Source organism: Lemur catta, chromosome 11, assembly GCF_020740605.2.
Source record: "Lemur catta isolate mLemCat1 chromosome 11, mLemCat1.pri, whole genome shotgun sequence".
In the NCBI taxonomy this organism is placed as follows: domain Eukaryota; kingdom Metazoa; phylum Chordata; class Mammalia; order Primates; family Lemuridae; genus Lemur; species Lemur catta.
In genome coordinates, this window is record NC_059138.1 from 26,049,160 (window position 1) to 26,072,366 (window position 23,207).

The 23,207-nt window shown below is 37.1% G+C and overlaps 1 protein-coding gene across 2 annotated transcripts in view; it reads right to left on the reverse strand.

Moving 5' to 3' along the window:
* Positions 1 to 23,207, reverse strand: part of CPED1 (cadherin like and PC-esterase domain containing 1) — a 265,832-nt gene that overhangs the window by 38,948 nt on the left and 203,677 nt on the right. For both annotated transcript variants that reach the window (XM_045564532.1, XM_045564531.1), the window contains exons 16-17: positions 11,960 to 12,077; positions 4,802 to 4,938 (exon numbers count right to left, since the gene is read on the reverse strand). In XM_045564532.1, coding sequence (XP_045420488.1) covers positions 4,802 to 4,938; positions 11,960 to 12,077 — 255 coding nt within the window. The remainder of the gene's footprint in view (positions 1 to 4,801; positions 4,939 to 11,959; positions 12,078 to 23,207) is intronic.

A 23,207-nucleotide genomic window follows, 5' to 3' on the forward strand; every position in this document is an offset into this window, starting at 1 on the left:
TTACGTTGCTGAAATAAGTGCAAATGACTGAGATGAGAAAGTATGGTCCTACTCGCACGCCAGTAAGTGTGGTTGGGTTCCTGATAAGTTTCTGGAAGCTTGAACCCCTTTCCACATCTCCACTGATTTGTGTCTTGTTCCTTTCCTACAGGTGGGCTTGTTTTTTTAAGTATAGTCTTGGCATTCGTGAATGTGAAACAGTAGAAAAAAGATGAAAAGGTCATAATAACAACAGAAGGAAATTCAACCGAGAGAAACGACTACTTGGAGATTCTAAACAAAGCAGAGCACTATCTGAGGGTCTAACTTGCCAACAATTCTCAGTGGCCCAGTCAAATTCTATCACCTTTTAATGTGATTCTTTGGAGAAAGATAACTCAGTTTAACAGGTCCCCCAAGTAGAAGCTTGCCAGGATGTTTTGAGGATCGAAAATAAAGTTCTGGTTTTTGTAGCACAATGTTTGAACTACTTATTCATGGCAAAAGTGAAACTTCTGGGTTCTCACTGTTAAAAATCAGAGTTTTACATAAAATTGAAAGTCTTCAGGGAGGCTACTGTACCATTAAAAATTGTGTGTGTAGGTATGTCCCCACTTTTACATGATTAAGGTGCATAAATTAAAAAACACTGAAAAATGAGAACTCCAGAATCATCTCCAGTGCCTCCCCCACCTGCTTGTGTCCTGCTCTCTTTATTAGCACAACCATTGTCTGGTCCCTCCAGTAGGAGGGAAATCAAAGACATCACAAGGCTTGAGTGATAGGACTCTCACAGCAGATGCTTTTGGGAAAAGTGAAGATCCCTATTTCTCCTAGTTCAAGTAAACTGTTTCACAGTAACGTGATTGATTCGTAGATTGTCTCCAACTACAAACACCACTCTACCCAGACAACTTCCTTCTGGCAACTTGTCCAGATTCTCCCAGCGTGAATCCAGGGCCTGCCTCTGTGCCTCTCTGTACTGTTGGAATTATCACGCTATATTGCATTGATTGCGTCTCTCATTTGCCTCTCTCCTTCCACTAGAAATTTAGTACCATGAAGGATCATGTTTTACACTCCTTGAACAGACACTCAGCTCAACAAATGTTAAATGAATGAATGAACAACATGATGTCACAAAAGTTATAAAAAGTATTCAGAACTTAACTTTGTTAAGTGATCAGCTGGACTTTACTCTTGGGTAACATATTAGGGATAACTGATATTGTAAGATTTCTGATAAGGGGCAGCAGAGTTAATCTGATGGGTTTGATGAATAAAAAATCACTTCATCTAGAGGAATCAGAACAGTAGCTCAGACTTTCTGATTGCCGGTCTGAGGCTCGCACTACTCTGGTATTACGTTCCTATTCTTATGCATATGTGACGAGAATTTTTGTATAATGTTGCTCAAATAATATGTTTCTTTTCTTGAATGTGACATGGTAGGAAGAGAGGCAAAAAAAGTCAGTATATCATGTGTTTAAAAAAATATTTACATGTTTTTCTATTTTTATAATTGTTATGCTTTAATATTTATTTGTATTTGGAATGAAATGGTGATTATAGGAAATTCTGGGTAGGATGAGAACTTATTTGTCTTAGTAATAAAAGATAAGAGTTATAGGATCACTTTGTATATTTTTATTATTCTCATGGAAAGTGAGAAATAGATGTACTGGGAGCATCTTTTGTTTATCTACTCCTATTCATAGATGGAGCTTTCCTAAAATAAGTGCTACATCATAGCTGTAACTGTGAATGTCTACACAATTATCTCTGCTTTGTGTGGCATCTAAGTACATGCACCTGACTGTATATTACCGAGGCCTGTGATTCTGAATATAAAATCTCTTTCTCAGGCTCTCCCTTCTTTGCATTTCCACTGCCTCTGATTTATACAACCTTTCAAAATACAGATTTTTAGATTAAGAAAAAAGTGCTCACACATTGTAAAAATGAAAATCATACAAAAATATTTAAAAAGATCTTTTCACGCTTCACCAACCATGCTTTACTACCCAATCTGGCTTAATGGGCACATGACCTGAGCAGTCTTGTGGGGCCCTGTGTTTTGAGGGTCCTGTGCTCAGTTTATTGCTTTGGTACTGTCTTAAAACTTAATAATTTTTGAACACAGAGGCTGCCTGCATTTTCACTTTGCATTCTACCCGCTCCCACTTCCCTCCCCTGTGTAATCATTCCTAACTGCTTATTACTTCCAGAAATTTTCTGTGTCTGTAAGCGTATTTGTAGATATGCATGCATTGGTTTTTATATCAGTGGGATTATTCTATACATAGTCTATACTTGCTTTCCCTCTTCAGTGTTGCATATTGGGATTTCCCTATTAAATAGCCGTCCTAGTATTCATTTCTTCCTTTCCTTAGGCAGTCTCCATATTGCTGTGGAATGATCTAATTCTGGTTGTGCCAATTCTTTGTTAAAAATGGACAATGCTTCTCTGTAGCATATAGAATAAACTGGCATCCTGGTAAACAAATCAGATTCTGCAGGAACATTGGCAGTGTGCTGGCAAATTTGAGTTTCTGAGCATGCAGGTATGGAGGACTCCTCTGGACTAGGAGAGTCGCAAAGATAAGCCCTCTGCTGTGCAGCCAGCTAGCTGAGGGCTCTTCATCTGAACACGGACCTTTATTTTCAGACTTTGCAATATCCTCTCCCTCTCGCTAACAGGTAGGAAAAGTATCTTCCATTTTTTTTTAAGCATTACTTTATAGAATTGCTAATAATCAGCCTTGAAATTAGTAAAGACAATGTTATGGAACTGAAATGTTTATATCCCTTCCAAATTCATATGTTGAAACCCTAATCTCCAATGTGATAATATTGTAGGAGGTAGGGCCTTTGGGAGGTTCATTATGGTTAAGGTCATGAAAGTGGAGCCCCTATGATGGGATTAGTATTCTTAAAAGAAGAGGAAGTGACTAAAGCTCTTCCTCTCTCTCTGCCATGTGACAACACAACACAAAGGCAGCCAACCATGCTGGCACCCTAACCGCGAACACCCAGCCTCCAGAACTGTAAGAAATGTCTGTTGTTGAAGCCATGCAGTCTACCATTTTATTATAGTAGCCAGAGCTAAGATATACAGAGAAGAAGGTCTTTCTCTTTCTACAAAATTGACTAATCTACTGCAGAGGGTTAGATCACATATATGTCTTATTTTACAAATGAAGAAAATGAGCCTGGGAAATAAGACACTCACGTCCAAAGACACGGAAATTAGTGATGAACTTAAATGAACATCTATTGCTTTTCAGGTTATGAGACTATGACATCTTCTTGGAATTTTCCTGAATACTCTAAATCCACAGGTCAGAAGGATATTCTGAGTTTAGAGAAGTTTGGCTGTTATGGCAACAACTATTGGCATTGCTCCCAGTGTAACATTTCTAGCATACAGAGGCTGGATGGTCCAAGTTGGTGGTTAAAGATGCCAGAGTACTAGCCACTCCCACACACGTATGATCACCAGTGAATTACTCAATCTCTCTGAGTGTTAATTTTCTTAAGTAGAAAACAGATAAAATAATATCTACCTCAGCTGTAACTAGGAAAGATAAGATTTTAATTTATTCATTTACTCAGCAACTATTTATTGACTATTATGTATCAAAAATTGTGCTCAGCAGTGAGGTTATGGCAGTGAAATCAAACACATTCCCAGCCCTCATGAAGCCATAGTCTGGTGAGATTTAAAGTATAAGAAAGTTAGCAACACAGTTCCTCACACAGAATCAAGGATCAATTAATAATACCAATAGCAACATAAATTTCTAAAAGATTGTTTTCATCCCTTCCCTTTTAAAAGTAACTAATGCTGCTGCTTTATCTTTAGAGATATTCTCAATCATGATAATTGGAACATTTATTCCGAAATCATCTTGAAGAAGTTGTCCATCTTCCTGCCCTGCCCTCATCATCCTCCTTAAACTAGTTGCTAGTAGAGAATTTGGCATACATTCCATCTGGTGCTTTTTTCCTATGTGCATTAATAGCGCTTTATAAAAATCAACTTTTGAAATCTTGCTTATGTGTAAGAACTTAAAAACAGTGTATAAGGAAATGTCCATTTAATAAAAAACACTTTGAAAATCTGGTTAAGGATTACTTACTTGATGTTAACCAAGCATCTCAGTCTATGTGCCCATTTCGCATGTCCGAGAGTTCTGCCAGACTCTACCTAGCCAGAGCATGCCTAGCAAGAAGACACTGCATGTCCAAGAAATCAGCTTAGAAGCCTCACTAAAGGAAAAGTCAGCCTAGTGAGGTCCACGTGAGACCTGCCCAGGAATGTGAAAGAAGATCAGCAAGGTTAGTGTGTAAAAACAATGCCATGGACTTGGAAAGTTCTAGAAGTGAGTCTCGCATGCAGGACCATTTGATTTCTTGTGCTGAGCTACAGATGTCTATTTTAACGGCAGTGCCTGCCAGAGCTACAGTCGACAAGGCCAGCTGCTCTCAACTGCCAACTGTCAGTTGACGTGGCAAGCTCCTACCAATTTATGCTGAGAAAACAGCGTGGAATTGGGTCAGCAAAGGACATTACTTTAATATCCTCCATCTGTCAAATAGGCTTATTTGGAGAAAATTGAATATTCGGAGCAAGAATTGTTAAGGCTCTTCTCCAATAACATCTACACACGATTTAAAAAACCAAATTGTATTATTCAGTTAGTTATCCTCCACAGAGTGAGAGAGCAGGAATTGGTCTAGTAGACACAACTGTGTGACTTTTAGTGCTGCAGGTGGCATAAATAAATTAAAGCTTTCCCCCACTAGATCCAGAACTTACCTTCCTTCCTCCCAAGCACTGCTGCAGTTGAGGCTTAGTTAGGACACCGTATTGGCAGTTGTGGGGCTGCCAAGTTATTTCTCTCCAGTCACAGGTCCTGTTGTCTGAACAGCTAAGGCATGGCACAATCCACTGGCCTGGAATAGATGGCAAAACTTCCTTTGGTTCAGTTTCTACTGGTGACATTACAGTTTGCAAGTAACTTTAGAACTCAGCTATGGCACGCCATTGCAGAAATTACAGTAAGAAGACCATTCTTACTATAGAAATCCAATGGAGCAATGCATGGCCTCCTGCCAATCAAATAGAATAGCGACATGGAGTAATGTTCTGAAATAATATATTGCATGCTGAAATCAAATATGAGCGCTACTCCATGAAACCATATACTTATTTTTAAAAACCTTAAGTGATCAGGTAATACTCCATCATTACTTATTTTCAAACAGTACATTAGGTACTTCAATAGGACCAAAGTAGATTGGGAGCCCCCAAAATTAGCAGTTGGCCTCAAATATTTATTAGGCTAACACATGCTTAGGTTATCAATCCAATAATAGGTATACTTGCTGCTCTCAAGAGATTTAAGATACAAGTACTTCAGTATACTGATAATTTATTATTTTGAAGACTAGTTATTTTTCCTTAATTTGATTGATGACCTTTTGGGTATGAATCTTTTCACCTCTTTCTAGTTGTGTCACCTCAATTTCTTCTTCAATTTAGATGAGGTATGTACTGTTCCACATGATTGGTGTGAGGGTGTAATGGAATAACGTATTAAAAAAACCTAGCACAGTCACAATATTGTGTTCACCTTTTGTTACTAACAGAGTTCAAGTAGAAAGTCTGTCATAAGCTTTAGGAAATTTTTATAAAACAAATGAATATTTTCTGTACATTTAAGATATTTCCTATTTTATTGATAAAATAACACATTCAAAATGCTTCTGCTTTTAGTGTGAGTAGCTCCATTAACAATTCATTAGAAAAATATCAACAAATAATTCTATGTTGTTTCCTTGTTCATCTTTTCAGAAATAGCATGTGAACATAACACAACTATAGCAACAAATACGGAGTGGTTATTTCTCTCCTTGGTGGAGAATATAATGATGTCTCTGATAATCACTTTCTCTACCTTAAATGGCTTGCTTATGTTACTAGTATAGGTTTCCCCTTCAAAATATTGAGAAGTTAAATATTTCCAGATACTTCTTGAGTTAGGAAGATAAAATCTTAAGAACTCTATCCACTCTGGCTCTGAGTTCTGGTGCTGCCAACAAAGGTATCTGGTGTGATATGAATTTTAGTGGAAAGAATTTCTACTTTCAGGGGATGAATACAGTGCATTTTACATTCATGACTTGAGTGATGTCAGAATTGTGTATGTGAGTGTGTGTGTGGAAATAATTATAAATAAATATGAAAGGGGCTATAATTTATGGCTGATACTGATTGACCACTAAAAGGAGAAAAAAGTGTGCATATATTAAGAAAGAGAAATTGGGAGAGATAAAAGAAAATAGAAGGAAAAGGAGATGAGAAAATTATGAATTTCAGGAAAGGGAAAAAAATGTTTAATAGAACCACTCTAGGGGGGCTACAATGTCAACTGGAGCAGAAATACAAAATCTTCAAAAGTCATATGGACTTTTTCTTCCTCTTTCTGTAAAATTTTTCCTTTGCTTTGATCTTTAAATGTAATGAGAATCCCAGAAAACTGCCTTATTCAATCTGTATCCACTAAGTACTTTCATACAATTTCAGGAATGATGAATAACCTTCCATTTCTCCATATACATATCGCTCTCTGGAAGGATTTTAATTTAATACATTAAGTGCCTACCCTGAAGTGGACATTGAGGGATTAGGTGCTATTGGTGTTAAAATATCATAATAATTTTTAAAAAATAGCTAATATTTTCATAGCTCCTCCCAGATGCTGGGGATTTTCTAAGTTCTTTACTATATTAACTTATTTAAGCCTCATGAAAACTCTATTATCATCTCCTTAACCGGAGCTCAGAAAGGTTAAGTAACTTGTCCAAGATCCTTCAGCTAGCAGGGAGCAGAACCAGGATCTGAGTGGAGCAATCAGCTCCAGAATCCATGTTCTTAACTATAATGCTAAACCTCAAAAATTTATAATCAGGCTAGAGGATTATAATTTTTACTTGTAAAATAATTATAGCACAATAACAGGTAATGCATAAATGAGAAAATTATCTGTGTGGTAGTGAAAGAACCTGGGCTTTGGAGGACCACACACACCTGGGCTCTACCTTTAACGAGCCCCATGGACCTCAACATTGACTGCATATTACAGTCACCTGGAAAACTTGGTAAATTCCCCAAGCCCAGGTTATACCCTAGACTGATTAAATCAGAATCACGGCTTTTCAGGTGATTCTAATATGCAGCCAAGGTTGAGACTCACTGTTTAAATCAGACAAATGAATCTTTTCATGATTAAATTTACTTCTCTATAAGAAAAATATGTGTAGCACCAGCTATAGTGCCTGATACCTAAGAGCTGATGTCTGTATTTTATGTATTTTCCCACCTCCACAACAAGTAAGCTGTGGTAGTTCAGAATAAAAAGAGAGTCATGGAGGTTAGAGTTTTCTGGAAGGTTCCATGGCGCAGATAAAATGTGAACAGGTCTTTATGGATAGATAAGACTTGAAGATACAGAAGGGAAGGGATGGTACTTTAGGGATAGGGAAGAGATGAGCCTGGCAGGAATGAGACTGAAGAACTGACAGGCCTCTACTTAGACTGCATTATTGAAGAAAAAGAGCATCTTCCAGATGAAAGATGTTTCTAAAGTTTCCAGATACAGAGAATGGCAGTACTACTAAAAGAAACTACATAGAAAATTGGGGAGAGGCGCTGGTTTTTGAATGGCAAAGACAAGACTATCCTCAAAAGTGTTTATTTTTCCATCCATTCTCTTTTAATAATTCCTCTTTGTCATTCAGAATATAGCTTGCTTTCTAATTCTAATTCTGCCCTGGCATGCATGGTTTGTAATCAATAATCAACCTCCTTCACATCTTTGCCTGGCTTCTTCTAATGCTTTTTGATTTAGACACAGCCTAAAAGTTTAACCTTTGCTGATAAACTCCTCAAGAAAACCTCCTTCGAAAAAAGGTAGAGTCTTTCCTTCATAGAGGTCCACATTGAGTGGATTTATAGCATTACCTTGGATGGAGTTAGAGGGAGCCTTTTAGTGCCTCCTTTCTACCCTCTTGTTTTAGAGAAGAGGCAAATTGAGGCTCAGAGAGTTAAAATAACAGAAATGAGGTCATGCTGTACCAGAACTGAGGTCTCTGAGTCTCCAATTGCTGATCTTTTTATCATGTCAGGATAGGTCAGCACAAAATCATCAGTTGAAAATGAAATACAGCCCAACAGCCTCTTTGGTAGCACTTATAGGAAAACCCACAAACTGGTCATATAATGAATTTATCTTTATTTTAAAAAGCTGAATTTACTCAGTGAGTTCATGTGTTGACAGAGACTGTGTTTAAACAAAGATTGTTAATTTTCTTTCTAATAGCACCATGGTGTGTTGAGGGCATAAATGTGTTTCTGCTAATGAGATTATATTTGATAATCTTTTGAAAGGCCAAGTTTTCATCAGATCCCTGAGAATCTAAGAGCATAGGCATCCCACCCCCACTCCAGATACTCTCTACCCCTCAACCTTGCTGACAGCTAATTTTGCACAAACGGAGACAGACCCTTTTCGACCACTTGCTGCTAAGGATGAAGAAACAAGTGGAATGCACAGACATTCAAATATGGGTGCAATTAGTTTGTGGGCATAAAATCTCATCCACATAAAAAGAAGGGCTGATTGGGTCTCTGAAAACTTGGCTCCAATAGTTCATCCTACTCTATATTTATGCAGTCTTTGCATTTTAGTATTGGTTAACAATGCCTTTTATTTATTGTAAGTTAGTAACTGCTTGAAATAGGCATCTGTATAACATCTGCAGGACTGGGATTCTTGACATTTTAAATAATACCAGCTCTTAACTAAAATTGTCCAAAAAAGGGGCCATAAATTCTATGTTATATATATGAACACTGAATGAATCAAAGCTGTGATTCGTGATATAAAGCATGATGTGTTTTAGGGAATAACATTCTGAGGAATGAAAATGTCTTTTGGCAGAATTTATTTGATTTATAATTATAGCTCTATATTTAATGAAAATTAGATTTCATCTATTTAAGTGAATCAGATTGGATCCACTGATACAATGGACAAAAAAAAGTTCAACTCTGACTTAGGATCAAAGTGATATATAAAATCTTGTAAATGTTAGTGTTGAGTCCTAGCCCTATGTTGTTATAATAAGTGGTTTTTATTTAAGAAGAAAAATACATCTATGCTTTCAGTATTAGAAGTGTTAAAGTATAAGTTATCACATTTCCTTGATAAAAGTAATAAATCTTTTAATTATTTACATATTATAAAATGTGATCTGAACTATTTTCCTTAACGTTAATCCTCATTCAATGATTACGGTATAAATTTTTTCTTTCTCCAAATTAGAATAATTACTTTCTATTTGTTAAGCAAAAAGATTTAATTCTTGATCGTGTCTTACAGTTAAATTATTTCCTAAAGGATAGAAATCGATTTAAGAATTAAAAAAATACAGTCATTCAAGAGTACATTAGCCAGTGTTATTGAAAAAGACATTTTGACATCATTACATCAACAAGGTTAAAAAAAATCCATTTTTGCCAAATAACTGTAATATGCTGTTAAAATAAGATTTTGGAACCAGTGTGTGTTTGGCCTTATACACTAAACCCAGAGCTCCTAAATAAACTTCCTTCCTATGTTGTCTACCATGACAACTTCTTTCAAGAGGAGAGAATCCTGCTATTAGGGAAGGAAACCATCTCTGGCAGCAAATGATACATTCTTGCAAACCGTTGTCCTGACCTCATTCAGTAACTTTGAGTCTTTGGGGCCTTAGTAGATCAAGGGTGGAGCAGTTGGTTGTGGTGATTGTGTCCCGGCCATTCTGTGAAAGGGAGGAGCCTTGGATCTTGATTTTAGTTCAGCAACCATTTTAAAATCACATATTAGGCACTGGAAAGTGAATAAGGAACAATCTCTGCTCTGGAGAAACACATAGTCTAGGGAAGCCATCATCATTAATATGTGTACACTGTAATATACGCGCAGATACTCCTATATTTATATATTATGTTGGTTATAAAACATAAAAATACAATTACTAGGTAAAAAAAAATAAATGCACGTATATTTTAATCTTTTCTAGCTTCTGTGGATTTCCCTGCGCCACTCCCTCCCCATCCTGGGGTACATCATTTCACTTTCGAGACCACTGATCAGAATAAGAGCGAGAAACATATAAATAAACATAATGCAGTAAGTGCTATTGTAGAGATGTGCCCAGGATGCTCTGGGAACACAGAGAAGCTAAAGCGGGAAGCTGGTGGTGCAGAAAGGTTTCCCACAGAGAAAGATACAGCATCAGAAGTTAGGCAAAGACAGGAAGAGGACTTGTAGAAATAGAGAACAGTGTGGACAAAAAGCTGGAGTTCTAGAGCAGCATTATCACCATACAGTGAGGAAAAGAGGCTGGAACCTGGTGGGAAAGGCAGGAAGGGGCCAGATTATAGAGGCTAAAGAGCATGGGCTTGATTTGTGAGTCAATTTTGGGGGCTTCTCTAAAGGGGCCTAGCTACTCAAGTACCAGGAGGTCACTATTTTTTGGCAGCCTCTCTGGCAAGGTCCAGACACAGAGATAGCTTCCTAACAGAGCCTGACCTAAGTTAGCACACATTTAATGGACAGATCAAGTTGCTGCTTCTTGAGGAATCCCACTAATGTATCTTGGACTTTTTCTTGAAGAACTTTTAACTTGGTGTAGCAGAGGGAATAGAATTGTTTTATGATTGTCGTAAATTGTCATCTGATAAAAATTTTAACTGGACACATTGGTATCTCCTTGTATGTAAAGGTATGTATCTCATTTAGCAGAGGATCACAAATCACACCACCTGACATGCCATAATGGGTAAATCCCTCCCTATACACTGACTGTAATTTATTATTTAGAACACATGTTCAAGAACGCGGACGTGCCCATGTTTGTTAACCGTGCATGCCAAATTGCAATTTGTCCTGCCCATTTGGGAAACTCATTTTCCATTCAGGCTGTGGTGTGAAGTTCACGGCAAGGGTAGAAAAGCTCATGAGTGTTTTCTCAGACTTTTAGATGAAGGGAAACCTGGGGTCAGGAGAACAGAGCGATAACCAGGAAGCCTGGAGAAGACGCTCCTTGCTTCCCTAATTGCTTTAAAGGCCCTTTTAGTCCCAGCTTTGGCTGGACCGCACTATCTCCACTGAAAGAAGATTGCTGGGGAAGGAGAGAAACAGGGAATGAGGAGAGAGGCACAAAAGAAGTGTCTCATTCCAGGTCTGCTCAAGGCGTAGGCAGGACTTAACACTGTAACATAAATTTGATGTCACAATTTCCCTGCCTCTATTAATGGTCAATATATGTGAGACGACATTAGTGATCTTTCCCAAAGACATTTTAAAATAAAAAGAAATTATTAAAACTGAACTTGTATCCTTTGAATTTCTTTTGTTCACAATGGATATTTATTTTCTACCTACTATGTACAAATTATGGGGCCAAGTGAGTTAACATAATGAGAACAAGTCAGACTCCCTGCCTTCATGAAGCTGGCATCCTGGAAAGACTGACATTAAACAATTAATTACACACTTAATTATTTCAACAATTGTGATGACTGCTATGGAAGAAAAGTAGAGTTTTATGAAACATGCAGTAAGGAAGCAAATCAGAGGTTCATGGAAGGCTCTCTGGTGAGGGTGAATTTTGAGCTAAGATCTGTAGGTGAATATTGATTAACTAGGAAAAGAATGGAGGGTGAAAAGAGAAGAATTAAATTAATCAAAGTATTTCAAATATTGAAACAATGCATTTACATTAATTTTATGTGTTGTAGTTCATAGTAATGAAAAAAGTAATGCCCTTGATTTTTTGTACCAGGATAGTTTAAATATGCACATATTTATCCATACTAAAGAGGTTTTTTTTTTAGAGATGTGACACCCAATGTGATAGTCACCTTTTATGTCCCCAGATGGACAACTCTTTAGCTCAGACTGTGAAATGGCTTCAATGTAGTCAGAAGAAATAGGTTGTAATCCACAGGTTTCCTCCGGGTGAATCAGCAAACCACAATCCTGCATTAAAGTGATAGATATTAGTTATCATTAACCTGACCCATAGTAATAACATTTAAAAAATAAGATTTTCCATGCCAAATAGCCTTTATGGATAAAGGGAGCAACTATTGTTTACCCTTTTTGGGCTATTGACTTATCAATAGTTATTTCTGCTAAAAGTATTAATAGCTACTTTCATTAGTAGGGTGAATTAAGGGGTTAATATAAATTCCAAAGACAATTCAATCTCTATTTTGACATTGATATTCATGTCATCGCTCTGCTAATTTTTAAAAATTTGGGTGCAAGTTTTACCTTAAAATATACCTGTGTCAACTTATAAAAAATAAAACATACTATTAATATAATAGAAGATAACATATCAAGTGGAAAAGACAGTTAATGTGAGAAAGGAAATGGGAAATATCCGGGGAGAATTTAATTTAACAGATGAATTTCATTTTGACAAACATTTATTAAGAACTCCCGATATGCCAGAAATGAAATAAGATGAATGTATTTTATTCAAAACAACGTTCACATCTGTACCCGAATGTTTTATAGCAGCACAATTCACAATTGCAAAGATGTGGAAACAACCCAAGTGCCCATCAATACATGAGTGGATTAATAAAATGTGGTATATGTATACCGTGGAGTACTCCTCAGCTATAAGAAACAATGGTGATATAGCACCTCTTGTATTTTCCTGGATAGAGCTGGAACCCATTCTGCTAAGTGAAGTATCCCAAGAATGGAAAAATAAGCACCACATGTACTCACCATCAAATTGGTTTCACTGATCATCACCTAAGAGCACATTTAGGAATAACATTGATTGGGTGTCAGGCAGATGTGGGTAGGGGAGGGGATGGGTGGATACATACATAATGAGTGCAATGCGCACTGTCTGGGGATGGACACGCTTGAAGCTTTGTCTCAGCGGGGTGGGGGGGGGACAATGTCAATATACATAACCTAAACTTTTGCACCCCCACAATATGCTGAAATAATAATAAAAAAAAACAAAAAAACAACGTTCACATATTTATAACAGTAGGCAACATCTCACTGCCCTCATGTTCTGTACCAAGCAATGCTTTCTGTAGTCTGGCAGGTGCAGTCGAGAACAGCGTGTTGGCTCTGAAACTTCCAACCACTGCTGCGCCTGCAGCATGGATCACCTTCATTTTCTCTTAACTTATTCTCCAAAGCTATTGGTACCTGTCCCTGTCCCTGTGTCCCTTTATCCTACCGCACCTGGTTCTACTGCCACCCTCCTCATTGGGCTCTCCTGGTCTATCACAATTTAGAGCATGTAGAAATGCTATCATCTGTATCTGGATTGTTTTCTCACTAAATTTGAATGGAGAATATCTTTTGGTGTTTCAGGTCTCAGCCAGGCCTTTCTGAAACTCTAGCACAATTATATATCCCTACTTTTGTCCATGTCAGCACTCGGTGTGTTTCCTTCACACTCTTCACCATTGGTAATTATTTGTTTGCTTGTTATTTGTCCATGCCTTTTCTGCTGGACGGAATGCTGTATCCAAGCAAATAATCATTTCACTCACACATATACCCAGTGCCTGCCATCAGTAGATGATAAATATTTGTTAACTTCATAAAAGGTTAGACTTGTTTCCCTCGCTGTATCAAAAATTCTCAACAATGGAGAGAAATGATTGATTTGACCTCTCCTTTGCTCTGTAACTTTGCCTCTAATCAACAATTTCTAGTCACTTTCCCTCATACTCTCAAATATCCTAACTACTAACTCAGATTCCCAGATCTCATACAAAAAGACCCAGGATGTTAAATTTAGGTACTTCAGACTGAGATATTGTGTTGCATTTATTACTAAAAAAGATATCTTTCAGCATACACACACACACACACACACACACACACACACACACACACACACACATAAATATATCTCCACACAAATAATGTTTAAACATTTTTAAAAGTCTGGATTTAGAGATACTTTTGCCTGAAAGTTCTCGCTTGTTTGGGGTTTCTGTGGTGTGTGTGTGTGTATGACCATGTCCAGTCTACTTATCCAGGGGCCATTAGAGACAGAGTCCAGACCACAGCAGCAAAGGCTTAACTGGTGTCTTGTGTTGAAGCTCTGCATGTAATTGGCACATATCAATAAATCAGAAAATTGTGTTGCTACTAGTTTGCTAATGGCTTGTCCTGTGGGGAACCTGAGCAAGCTCAATCACTGATGAGAGAGTGGTGGCTATTTCAGGTAGACAAGTCATCGACTACTTCTCTGAGGAGACACTTGAACTGAAGGGTGTGAAAAATTGAAGGGTGAGAAGATGAGAATTCCGAGAGGAAGGAAGAGCATGTCAAAGTCCACAAGGGAAAAGGATTTATCCGACTTCTTCAGTAAAAAAAAAAAAGAAAGCCAGTTTTAAAAAACTGATAATGCTGACAATCTATATTATATTTTAATAATCAAATCTCCAGTCTCTCTTGTAGCTAAAGGTGTTCACGAGACACAGTTCTAACCAAAGAAATGTAAGTGAGTGCCAGCTATGAATTTCTGGAAGTTTTACTTCTCTGTTGCCCCTTTTTCTTTATCACTCTGTTTCTTCTTTCTACTTGGAATACAAATGCGAGCTGGAAGGATGAGCAGCCATCTTGTGACCATGAGGTAACTGTGAGCAGAAAAATAGAGCCTAGGACATAGATGATGCTGTGGAGCTGTAGTGCCAACTTTGGGCTGCCTCCCTCTACACGTTTTGATATGGAAGCAAAACAAACTTCTCCTTGATTAAGCCACAATAGAAATCCTAGATGCAGCCAAACTTCTCTCTTCCTGTAAGAGTCTATGAAACCTACTCTTTTCAGTCCACAAGAATCTTTTTGAGTATTCTTTTAGATCTTAAAAGTGATTAATCCCACTAATAAAAATTTTTTAAACAATCTTAAAAGGAAAAAAACTCATTAGCATCTCTCATTTTTTTCTTCACTTAGGATGATTAGTCACTTGGTCAGGTTCAGGCATATTAAAAAAAAATGAACAACAGCTCTTCTGGTCGTCAGTGTCATCTCTTGGAGCCACAGAGTCTGTATACACAGAAAAGGTGGTATTTAGTGGATTTGCTTAAAACGGCATTAGCCTCCGAAATCTCCACACTTAAAGTGCATGTTTTGCTGGAGACTTCACAAGCGAGCTCCAAATTACTGAGTAGATTGTCATGGCTCTCAGCAGAGTGCAATAAGATAATTAACAGTGATTTTCTGGTTCAAACTTGTGCCAAGTAAATATGTTTAGTACATAATTTTAAAAATTTACTTAACTTTTCATGGAGTGCTCTAGTGACTAACTTTGAAAGCGTTATGATGCTCCTGGTTTTGCCCCTTGTCTGACCACTGTTTCTTGTTACCAGTTCCTCTGGATACCCATTTCATTCTTTACAGATATGTTTGGCTGAAAAGGAATAAGTGGTATTTCTCCTTTTTAATGTGATATTGCTATGTTTTTAAAGCAATATCAAATTGGACTATTTGAGTTGGTAAGTATCTCTAAAACTTACTTTTATTGACCCCATGGAATCATTCCTTTAAGATAGAAGAATTCCCCCCTTCTCTGGTTAAATAATTTTAAATGCCCACTTATAGCTAAAAATATTCATTCACTCCCTGCAGCGCCCAGCTCCTTCCAGAGGGACCCATTTCATCCTTTTCCCTCAGGATGCAGCCATTTCCAGTAAGTCAGTAATGATTTCTCAAAACATGCCAATCTTGGCATGGCCACCTCCCTCCAGAAAGGCAGAGAGTCCCGTTCTGGAACAGAGCTGTTCCTCTCCCCACAGGAGATGAGGTGATTTCACTGTTGCCACATACCTGGGGGATATCTTTGGGATCTCATGATGTATTTTCCCCAGTGGAACTACTGGAACACTGAGCAAAGGCACCTGGTGGCGCTTTGGAGGAGCCTCTGACACTTTTCCAGGCTCAGACCATGTGAAACCTGAATACTAGCAGATTCCACCACATCTCATATCCTTGGCCCTTGATGCATGGACCAAAATGCAAGGCCTGCTGTTTATCCCTCCTCTCCTCTAATCTGATTTCAGCGGTCTTCTGCCACTCTCATGCGTGGTAAGCAAATCCTTCTACAACCCTCAAAGGCTTCACACAACGTTCCTTCCTTCTCCTTGCCTTCCCAGAAACCCAGCCCTGTTCCGGGGGTGGGGTAGGGGAGTAAACTTGCCCTGCAGCCCTGTGGGAAAGGACAACTTGCCCTCTTGCCATGCAGCCCTCTCCAGGGGAGGCTGCCTGCATAGTCAGGAAGTTGACTTTCTCTTATCTCCCACCTGCCCCTTTCAAACTGCCATCCGTGGTATTACATTTTATTGTGGCTCATTTTACCTGCTAGTCTTCTACCAACATTTTACTTACACTTCCACGTTTACCAATGTGACGCCTTGGTCATTATCATTCTCTCTATTCCACAATCTGCTATCAAATATCCATATGACTCCATTGCATTTCATTCAGCAATATCTCTAGACAAACTTCAGAACTTTTCAATCAAGCCAGAGGTTCTCTATTTCTAATTCTAATATATTTTCACCAAATAAAACATACTTTTTTTTCTAACCTTATCCTTGCCTGTTCTTCAGTCATGCTGGACTTCCATTTCCGTGATTTCTAACCCTCTTTCAATTTGTCTGTACTGTTCATTTCTGTCTCTAAACAATTCATTTCTTATTGTTTTATTTTACCAAAGGTGCACAGCAATTCTCCAATCTTGGAATAATCCAATTTATCTCCAACCAAGGCTTGGTGACACTGGCAAAACTCACACAAATGTAAAGATAAATGCCAGAAAAAATTCCTGCTGGTTTCTCAGTACTGCCTGATAATCTTTTTTCTATTATCCTAGTTGGAACTCTTCCTCATTCTCCAGAAAGGCTACTTCAGATTTTTGTCATTCTCCTTAGCTCCCTCACTTCAACAGCTCCATTGGTCTCACTGGGTGACCTTGTCTCCTAATTTATAAACAAAAAGTGAGCCTATTAGACAGTAATTTGCTCAATTTCTTTCCACCTGCCAATAAACTAACTGTGCCAAGATATCTTTTCTTCCTTTTCTTATGTCATAGCGAACTTTCTTCCATCTGTGAAAGTTTACTTCCTTCATTTGCATTTTTCATCTCATTCTTTACTTCTTCTGGAGATGCTCACCTCCTTGGTTTTGTTAATACTTATTATCAAACATCAACTCCTTTGAAGATTCTTTCTCTGCTACCCTGCCATTAAGGTCTGTCCATCTCTAAAGTTGTACCCTTGACTCTCTTCCTTTGCATTCTGGGAGATAGTTACCTTCATGACATAACCACTCCTTGCAGGATGGTGACTCTCAAACTATACCCCTGCATAAGCCACTCCTGGGGGTTCCAGACACATATCCACCTGCTTCCTGGACATCTCCCTTGGATGTCTCATGGGCACCTCCATTTCAATATAACTATGACAAATTCCATCGGTTCAGTCAAAACCTATTCTGATCCCATGTTTCCATGCATTCTTTTCCTAAAGAGAACACTAATAACATGCCTCCCCTGTTTATGTTATAGCCAAGACTGGCCCCTGACACAATTCTGGCCAGTAAAATGTAAGTAAGTAGAAACTTGCTGGGAATTTCAGGGAAAGCCTGTGCTTTTCTGGCATAGAGGCTGTTCCTTTCTCTTCTCTCTCTTTCCTTCTTGCCTGCTTTCTGGAACAGAAACTTGATGGCTAGAACACACCTATCTTGTGTTCTGAGGGAAAAGTCAAGAGAATTGTGGAGACTTTAGTGTTGACATCCTTAATCTGCTGTAACCATCTATTTCTGGACTTCTTGTTGTGTAAGAAGAAAAAACTTTTATTTGTTTAAACTACTATTGCTCAGGTTTTCTGTTACTCACAAAATGGCTAAAATTGAACTTAAAAGTCATCATTCCCGAATGTGTTCTGTCCCTCATAATCTAAATACTGGTGAGCTCAGAAGAGTAAGTTGCCAAGACGATCACGATCACTGCAGTTATCCAAGTTTCCCTTCTCATTTCCCCCAGCATTCCACCAATTCCCAGTCTTTATGTCAACTTTCTTCTCTTGATTTCATTTTTCTCTCTTGACTTCCATTGATACTATTTTGATCTGTGTCTTTGTGTTCTTTTACCATGGGAATTTCTTTGACCTCTTAAGAGTTCTTCTCTGTCACCAGTTGTGCTGCCCACCCATACATTCATTTTCCACAGTGTGGCTAAGGTCATTCTTCTAAAACACAAATCTTATTACCTCCCTTCGCTGCTTGAAATAATTCAAGAGGCTGCGCTGAATTCAGAATAAAGTCTGACCGCTGCCTCACTCTGTGGCTCTTCCCCATCTAGTCCTATTAACCTTCACCCCACACTCTACTCAACTTGAGTAACTTCTAGTTTGTTCAGTGCTATAATACTTTCTCTGATGTCTTTGTAGCTTTAGCCGAAAGCGTTCCATTCTCAAGGTCTGCCTTTGGGGCACTCACATTTCCTTCTTTAGGACGTGCACTAAAAGATGACCAAAATTTTTTTAGAATTAAGCAAAAACTAAACGGTACTGAAAGATGAATTTAGTATAACATACACTAACATTGTATCAGGAAATCTTTCTTCTATCATTGCAAAATGTTTCGTTAGCTCTTGACATAAAAAAATTTTCAGTTTTTATTATAATCATGGTCAGCTGAGAAATTTTATGGATGCCATGTATGACATGATATTTTATGGTAAGGATTATAAAGGGAAACTCATGAAATCTTTAGATTTTGAGGTTTATAGTGGTTTTTCATGACAAGGACTTCAGTTTCATTTTGTTTCTCCTATGAAAATCAATCTATGAGACTCATAATTTTGATTTTGAAACTTTTTTCTCCTTTTGGCAAGAAGATTGATTTCTTAAACATATGCTGAGAAGCAAAATCCACAACCTGAGTTGTTTGTGACTCACATTGAAGATGCTTACTTTGGAAAAATACATCATAAATAGAGCACAATTTTAGGAGTTATTTAAATATGACCATTTATATATTTATGATATGAGCTTCTGTCTCTTACATAAATTATTCATTTTTAAAAATACCATATTCAAGAATTGGGGAGGAGACATTAAAATATCTGAATTAATTTATCGTATATGAATTGAGTGCCTATTCTGCTACAAGTTTATTGCAAAAATATTTTGCAAATCTCAGCATGAATATTAGTTGCCAGATGGAGTTCTAACCTGCCTTCCAACCTAACAGAAAGCTAGTATAGATTTGTCAAGTTTCTAAAGGGTAAAATAGGAGCATAATGACAATCATAATGATAATTGAAACAACTATACTTTTTCAGCATTTACTATATGCCAGACATCATGTAAAGTAATTCACACATATCATCTCATTTTTCTCACAAGTCTTCCCTTCATTTTAATAATAAGAAAACAGAAATGCTAAATTACTGAGAGGCAGAATTTAAATGTAGGTCTGTCTCATTTCAGACCTCTGCCACCTGATCTTAATACATTGCTGACTTTCCTAAGGGGACAGTAAATCATTGCTTTTATAGTCTGATATCAAGCCTTACAGGGAGAAGTCTAATACTTTATCTCCTATACTCTACCTCTAGCCCAATCCCAGATGAAAGCTGGTTTCTTAAAGCCAACTTGCATTGCTTTATACCTTTTCAGATGGAGCCATACTAAGGCTGACTTTCATATAGTAAATCAATCCACGACATAAGCCCAGATCAGAAAGTTTGTGATCATCTTTCTGTTTCTAGCATTTAGCACAACCCTGGGCATGTGATAAGCATTCAACATGTGGTTCCCAATCAAAGATACTGTCAATACATGGTACAAATGGAAGGAAAAGAAAGAAATGGATATTGCGGTGAGGCCCAGTTCCAGGGAAGAAGCTGTTGGAACAGAGAAGGAAGGCTGGAAATATAAGGGTAGACATGATCTAGCTAGTCCACCCTGGATTCCTTACAGCCCAGTACTATTTGGGGTACTGGCCTCAGATATAATTCTGGCTCTAATGTTTTCGAGATCTACAAAACAAGTGTTGTCTAAATAATTCCCATATGATCTATTTAGCTCTAGAATTTTGTATTTGTGGTTTTTCTTTTTTCTTTTTTTTTTTCTTGAGAAATTCTCAGATGGATTCTTTGTATAGACTTGCATCTTGTTCCGAAGGAATGAATTATTTTCTGTCTTTATGTTGTCTCTAAATTTAGCAACTCTTTCCTTGCATTGTAGTAAGTCAGCCATAAAATACTGAGTAGCTATGGTGTGATTCACAGTATTAGACATCCAGTGAACATTTATAGAGTAATTAACTGAAGTATACATTAGCAATAAATAATTACAGCAAAATCTATTTGAAATCATCTTTTAAATACCATATTAATCCTAAAACTGAATGTGTTTCAAGAAGAAAAGAGAGCAAAGCATATAAATCCATGTTAAGAGACATTTATATTCTTTACAGAGGAAATTTAAAAACATCTGTCAAAATAATTGCGTATACTTTTAAACCAGCAATTATACTGCTAAGATTTCATCCTGCAGATATACTTTATAAACTATGCAAAGATACATGTACAAGGAAATTGACTGGAGCACTTCATATGATAACAGAAAGCTTGACAAAACTCAAGTGTCCACTAACAGGGAACTAGATAAATAACTTATCATATACCCATATAATGGAATATTTTGCAATTCTTAGAAAAGACAAATGCAGAGAGAAGATATTGAGGGATATGTAAAGATATGTTATTAAAAGCAAACAGAACATGATATATACCATGATCTTATTTAAGTAAAATAAAGTGTTAGATGTTATATGTGCTTGACTGTGCATATATAAGTTCTGGAATGATATACAGGAAATTCCAAACTATGGATATTTTAGAAGGTTAAGAATAGTAGGCCAGAGATGAAAAGGCAAAAATGGACTTTTACTCTTCACTTTATGTGTTTTCTTATTTTATCGTTAGTATGAATTATGTTTATATTTTTAAAACAAAAAAAATATGTAAGATGGTAAAGTAAAAGAATAGAAAATCAGAAAAGAACTAATACGTCCTTTGAAGGTTTATTAGTCTCCTAGAGCTACTGTAACAAAGTCCCATAAATTGTATGGCTTAGAACAACAGAAATTTATTGTCCCACAATGCTGGAGTCCAGAAGTCTGAAATCAAAGTGTCACAAGTTTGATTGCTTCTGAGGGCTGTGAAGGACCAGCAGCCTGGAGAGTCATTTAAATACTGTCTTGCCTTCACAGAGTTTATAGTCCATCAGAGGACACATAATTAAGAGGTAGCCAAGTAAATGTTCCAGGTAGAGGAATGAGCAGCTGAAACATTGTAGAGCTGAGTGAAAACATGGCCATTCACGTTCAGAGTGGATGGTGTTCAGAGATCAACATAGGAAGTGGGTAGAAATCAGTCACATTGATTTGGAATCATGATTTTCATGCTTGGATCATTGTAATGATGCAAAGTTCAGGAATGTGGCAACAAATTAAGCTTCTTCAATTTTGTTCTGTTTAAAAATTCTTATCAGGTAAGTCTCTAAGTTCTCTCCCTTTTTATAAAACTTATAAAAAGTTTTACTAAGTAGCTGAATTTTTAAAGTACAGTACAAAATTAAACATCTTTACTGAGGAAGAGGAAACATTTTGACTTTTATTTATAATTTTTTCTAATAAAATATTTGTAGTGAACAAGGTTTACCTATATAATTGCCTTACTTTGAATTTTAAAGAAAATGTGTAGCCAGTCATTTTGTTTTGGGCAGAAAAGGTCTCTAAAAATATTGCTTTAAGAATTGATAAGGTTCAGTGCTTGATGTTATCCTGTTTTAATAAGAAATTACAAATAAGTTTTCAATTTTACTTGTTTTAGAAAACGATGGAACTTGAGGTTGGATAGCAGGATATTGTATATGGTTTCACTTGCTGTTTATGTTTGGAACTCATAGTCTTATAATACATTAGAATCTATATAGTAATGAGCCATCAATCTACTGTGACACAACTGTGTGTGTTTCTTCCCTAAACAAATATCAGCTAAAAAGTGGCCATACATTATACTATGAAAGAATTTTAAGTCAGTCCACAATGAACTCAGGAAGAAGGGAAATTGAAACAAATTATAAGCAAATGAATTAGTTCTACTCAATTAAATTTATTAATATGACATCAATTTTGGAAATACTTCTTTACATTTCTCATGCATTCCAAATCTCTGAACTAATGTTTTCTTTTTTTCAACCTAGATGGCCTTTAAATTAGCTAGGAATGGGCCAGAATGGTTCTGCTTATTGAAGTCCATTCTGAAAGGCATCCTATATTCTCAGTTTATAATAGAGATACATAGGAGTCTCTGGGCTTTGTAGAATTTGGACTGGAAAATCTAGCGAGATGGGGCCTGTGAGATGACTAACGCTTCCCACTTTCAGTGAGCTGGAAACAAACCCCCACGAAAGAAGCCTTTGTTGTGGTCTCTCGGCACTTTTGGTTTTGGTTCCAGATGGAATCCAGAAGGGTAGATGTGAATGCAAATGAAAAGAAAGAATGAATTTATATGTTGAGATATATGAAAATGTTCAGTTCTTTCTGATTTGTGAACAAAGAAGTGTGGAGTTGGAACTGAATGTACTACTTTGGGTTTTCTCCGTCTTTGAAGAATCTGGATCAGTTTGGGAAATGACAAAACAATAACAACAACACAACAACAAGAAAAGTTTATTTCACATTCCAAAGGAGCAAGCCTATTATATGTAGGCTGAAGCAGAAATAGTAGTGATTGGAAATAGGCAGTGGGCTACGGAGATATTTTAAATGACAACTTTTAATTGATGTGAACTTACCAACAACGGTGACACCAAACATAACAACAAATATTTGCCATGTATTAAGTAGTAAGCAGATTTGCCCAGGAAATATTGATACTGAAAATAACCGCTATCATAGATATTTCAGCATGGACAGTCCCACTTATAAATAGTCCACTAATAAAGCACATGAAGTCGTGATCCTTAAAGATGTAGCTTTGGTGGGAAATCTTCTGTCCTAGTGGCACTACTAATAGAGCTGAATACTTAATAAAAC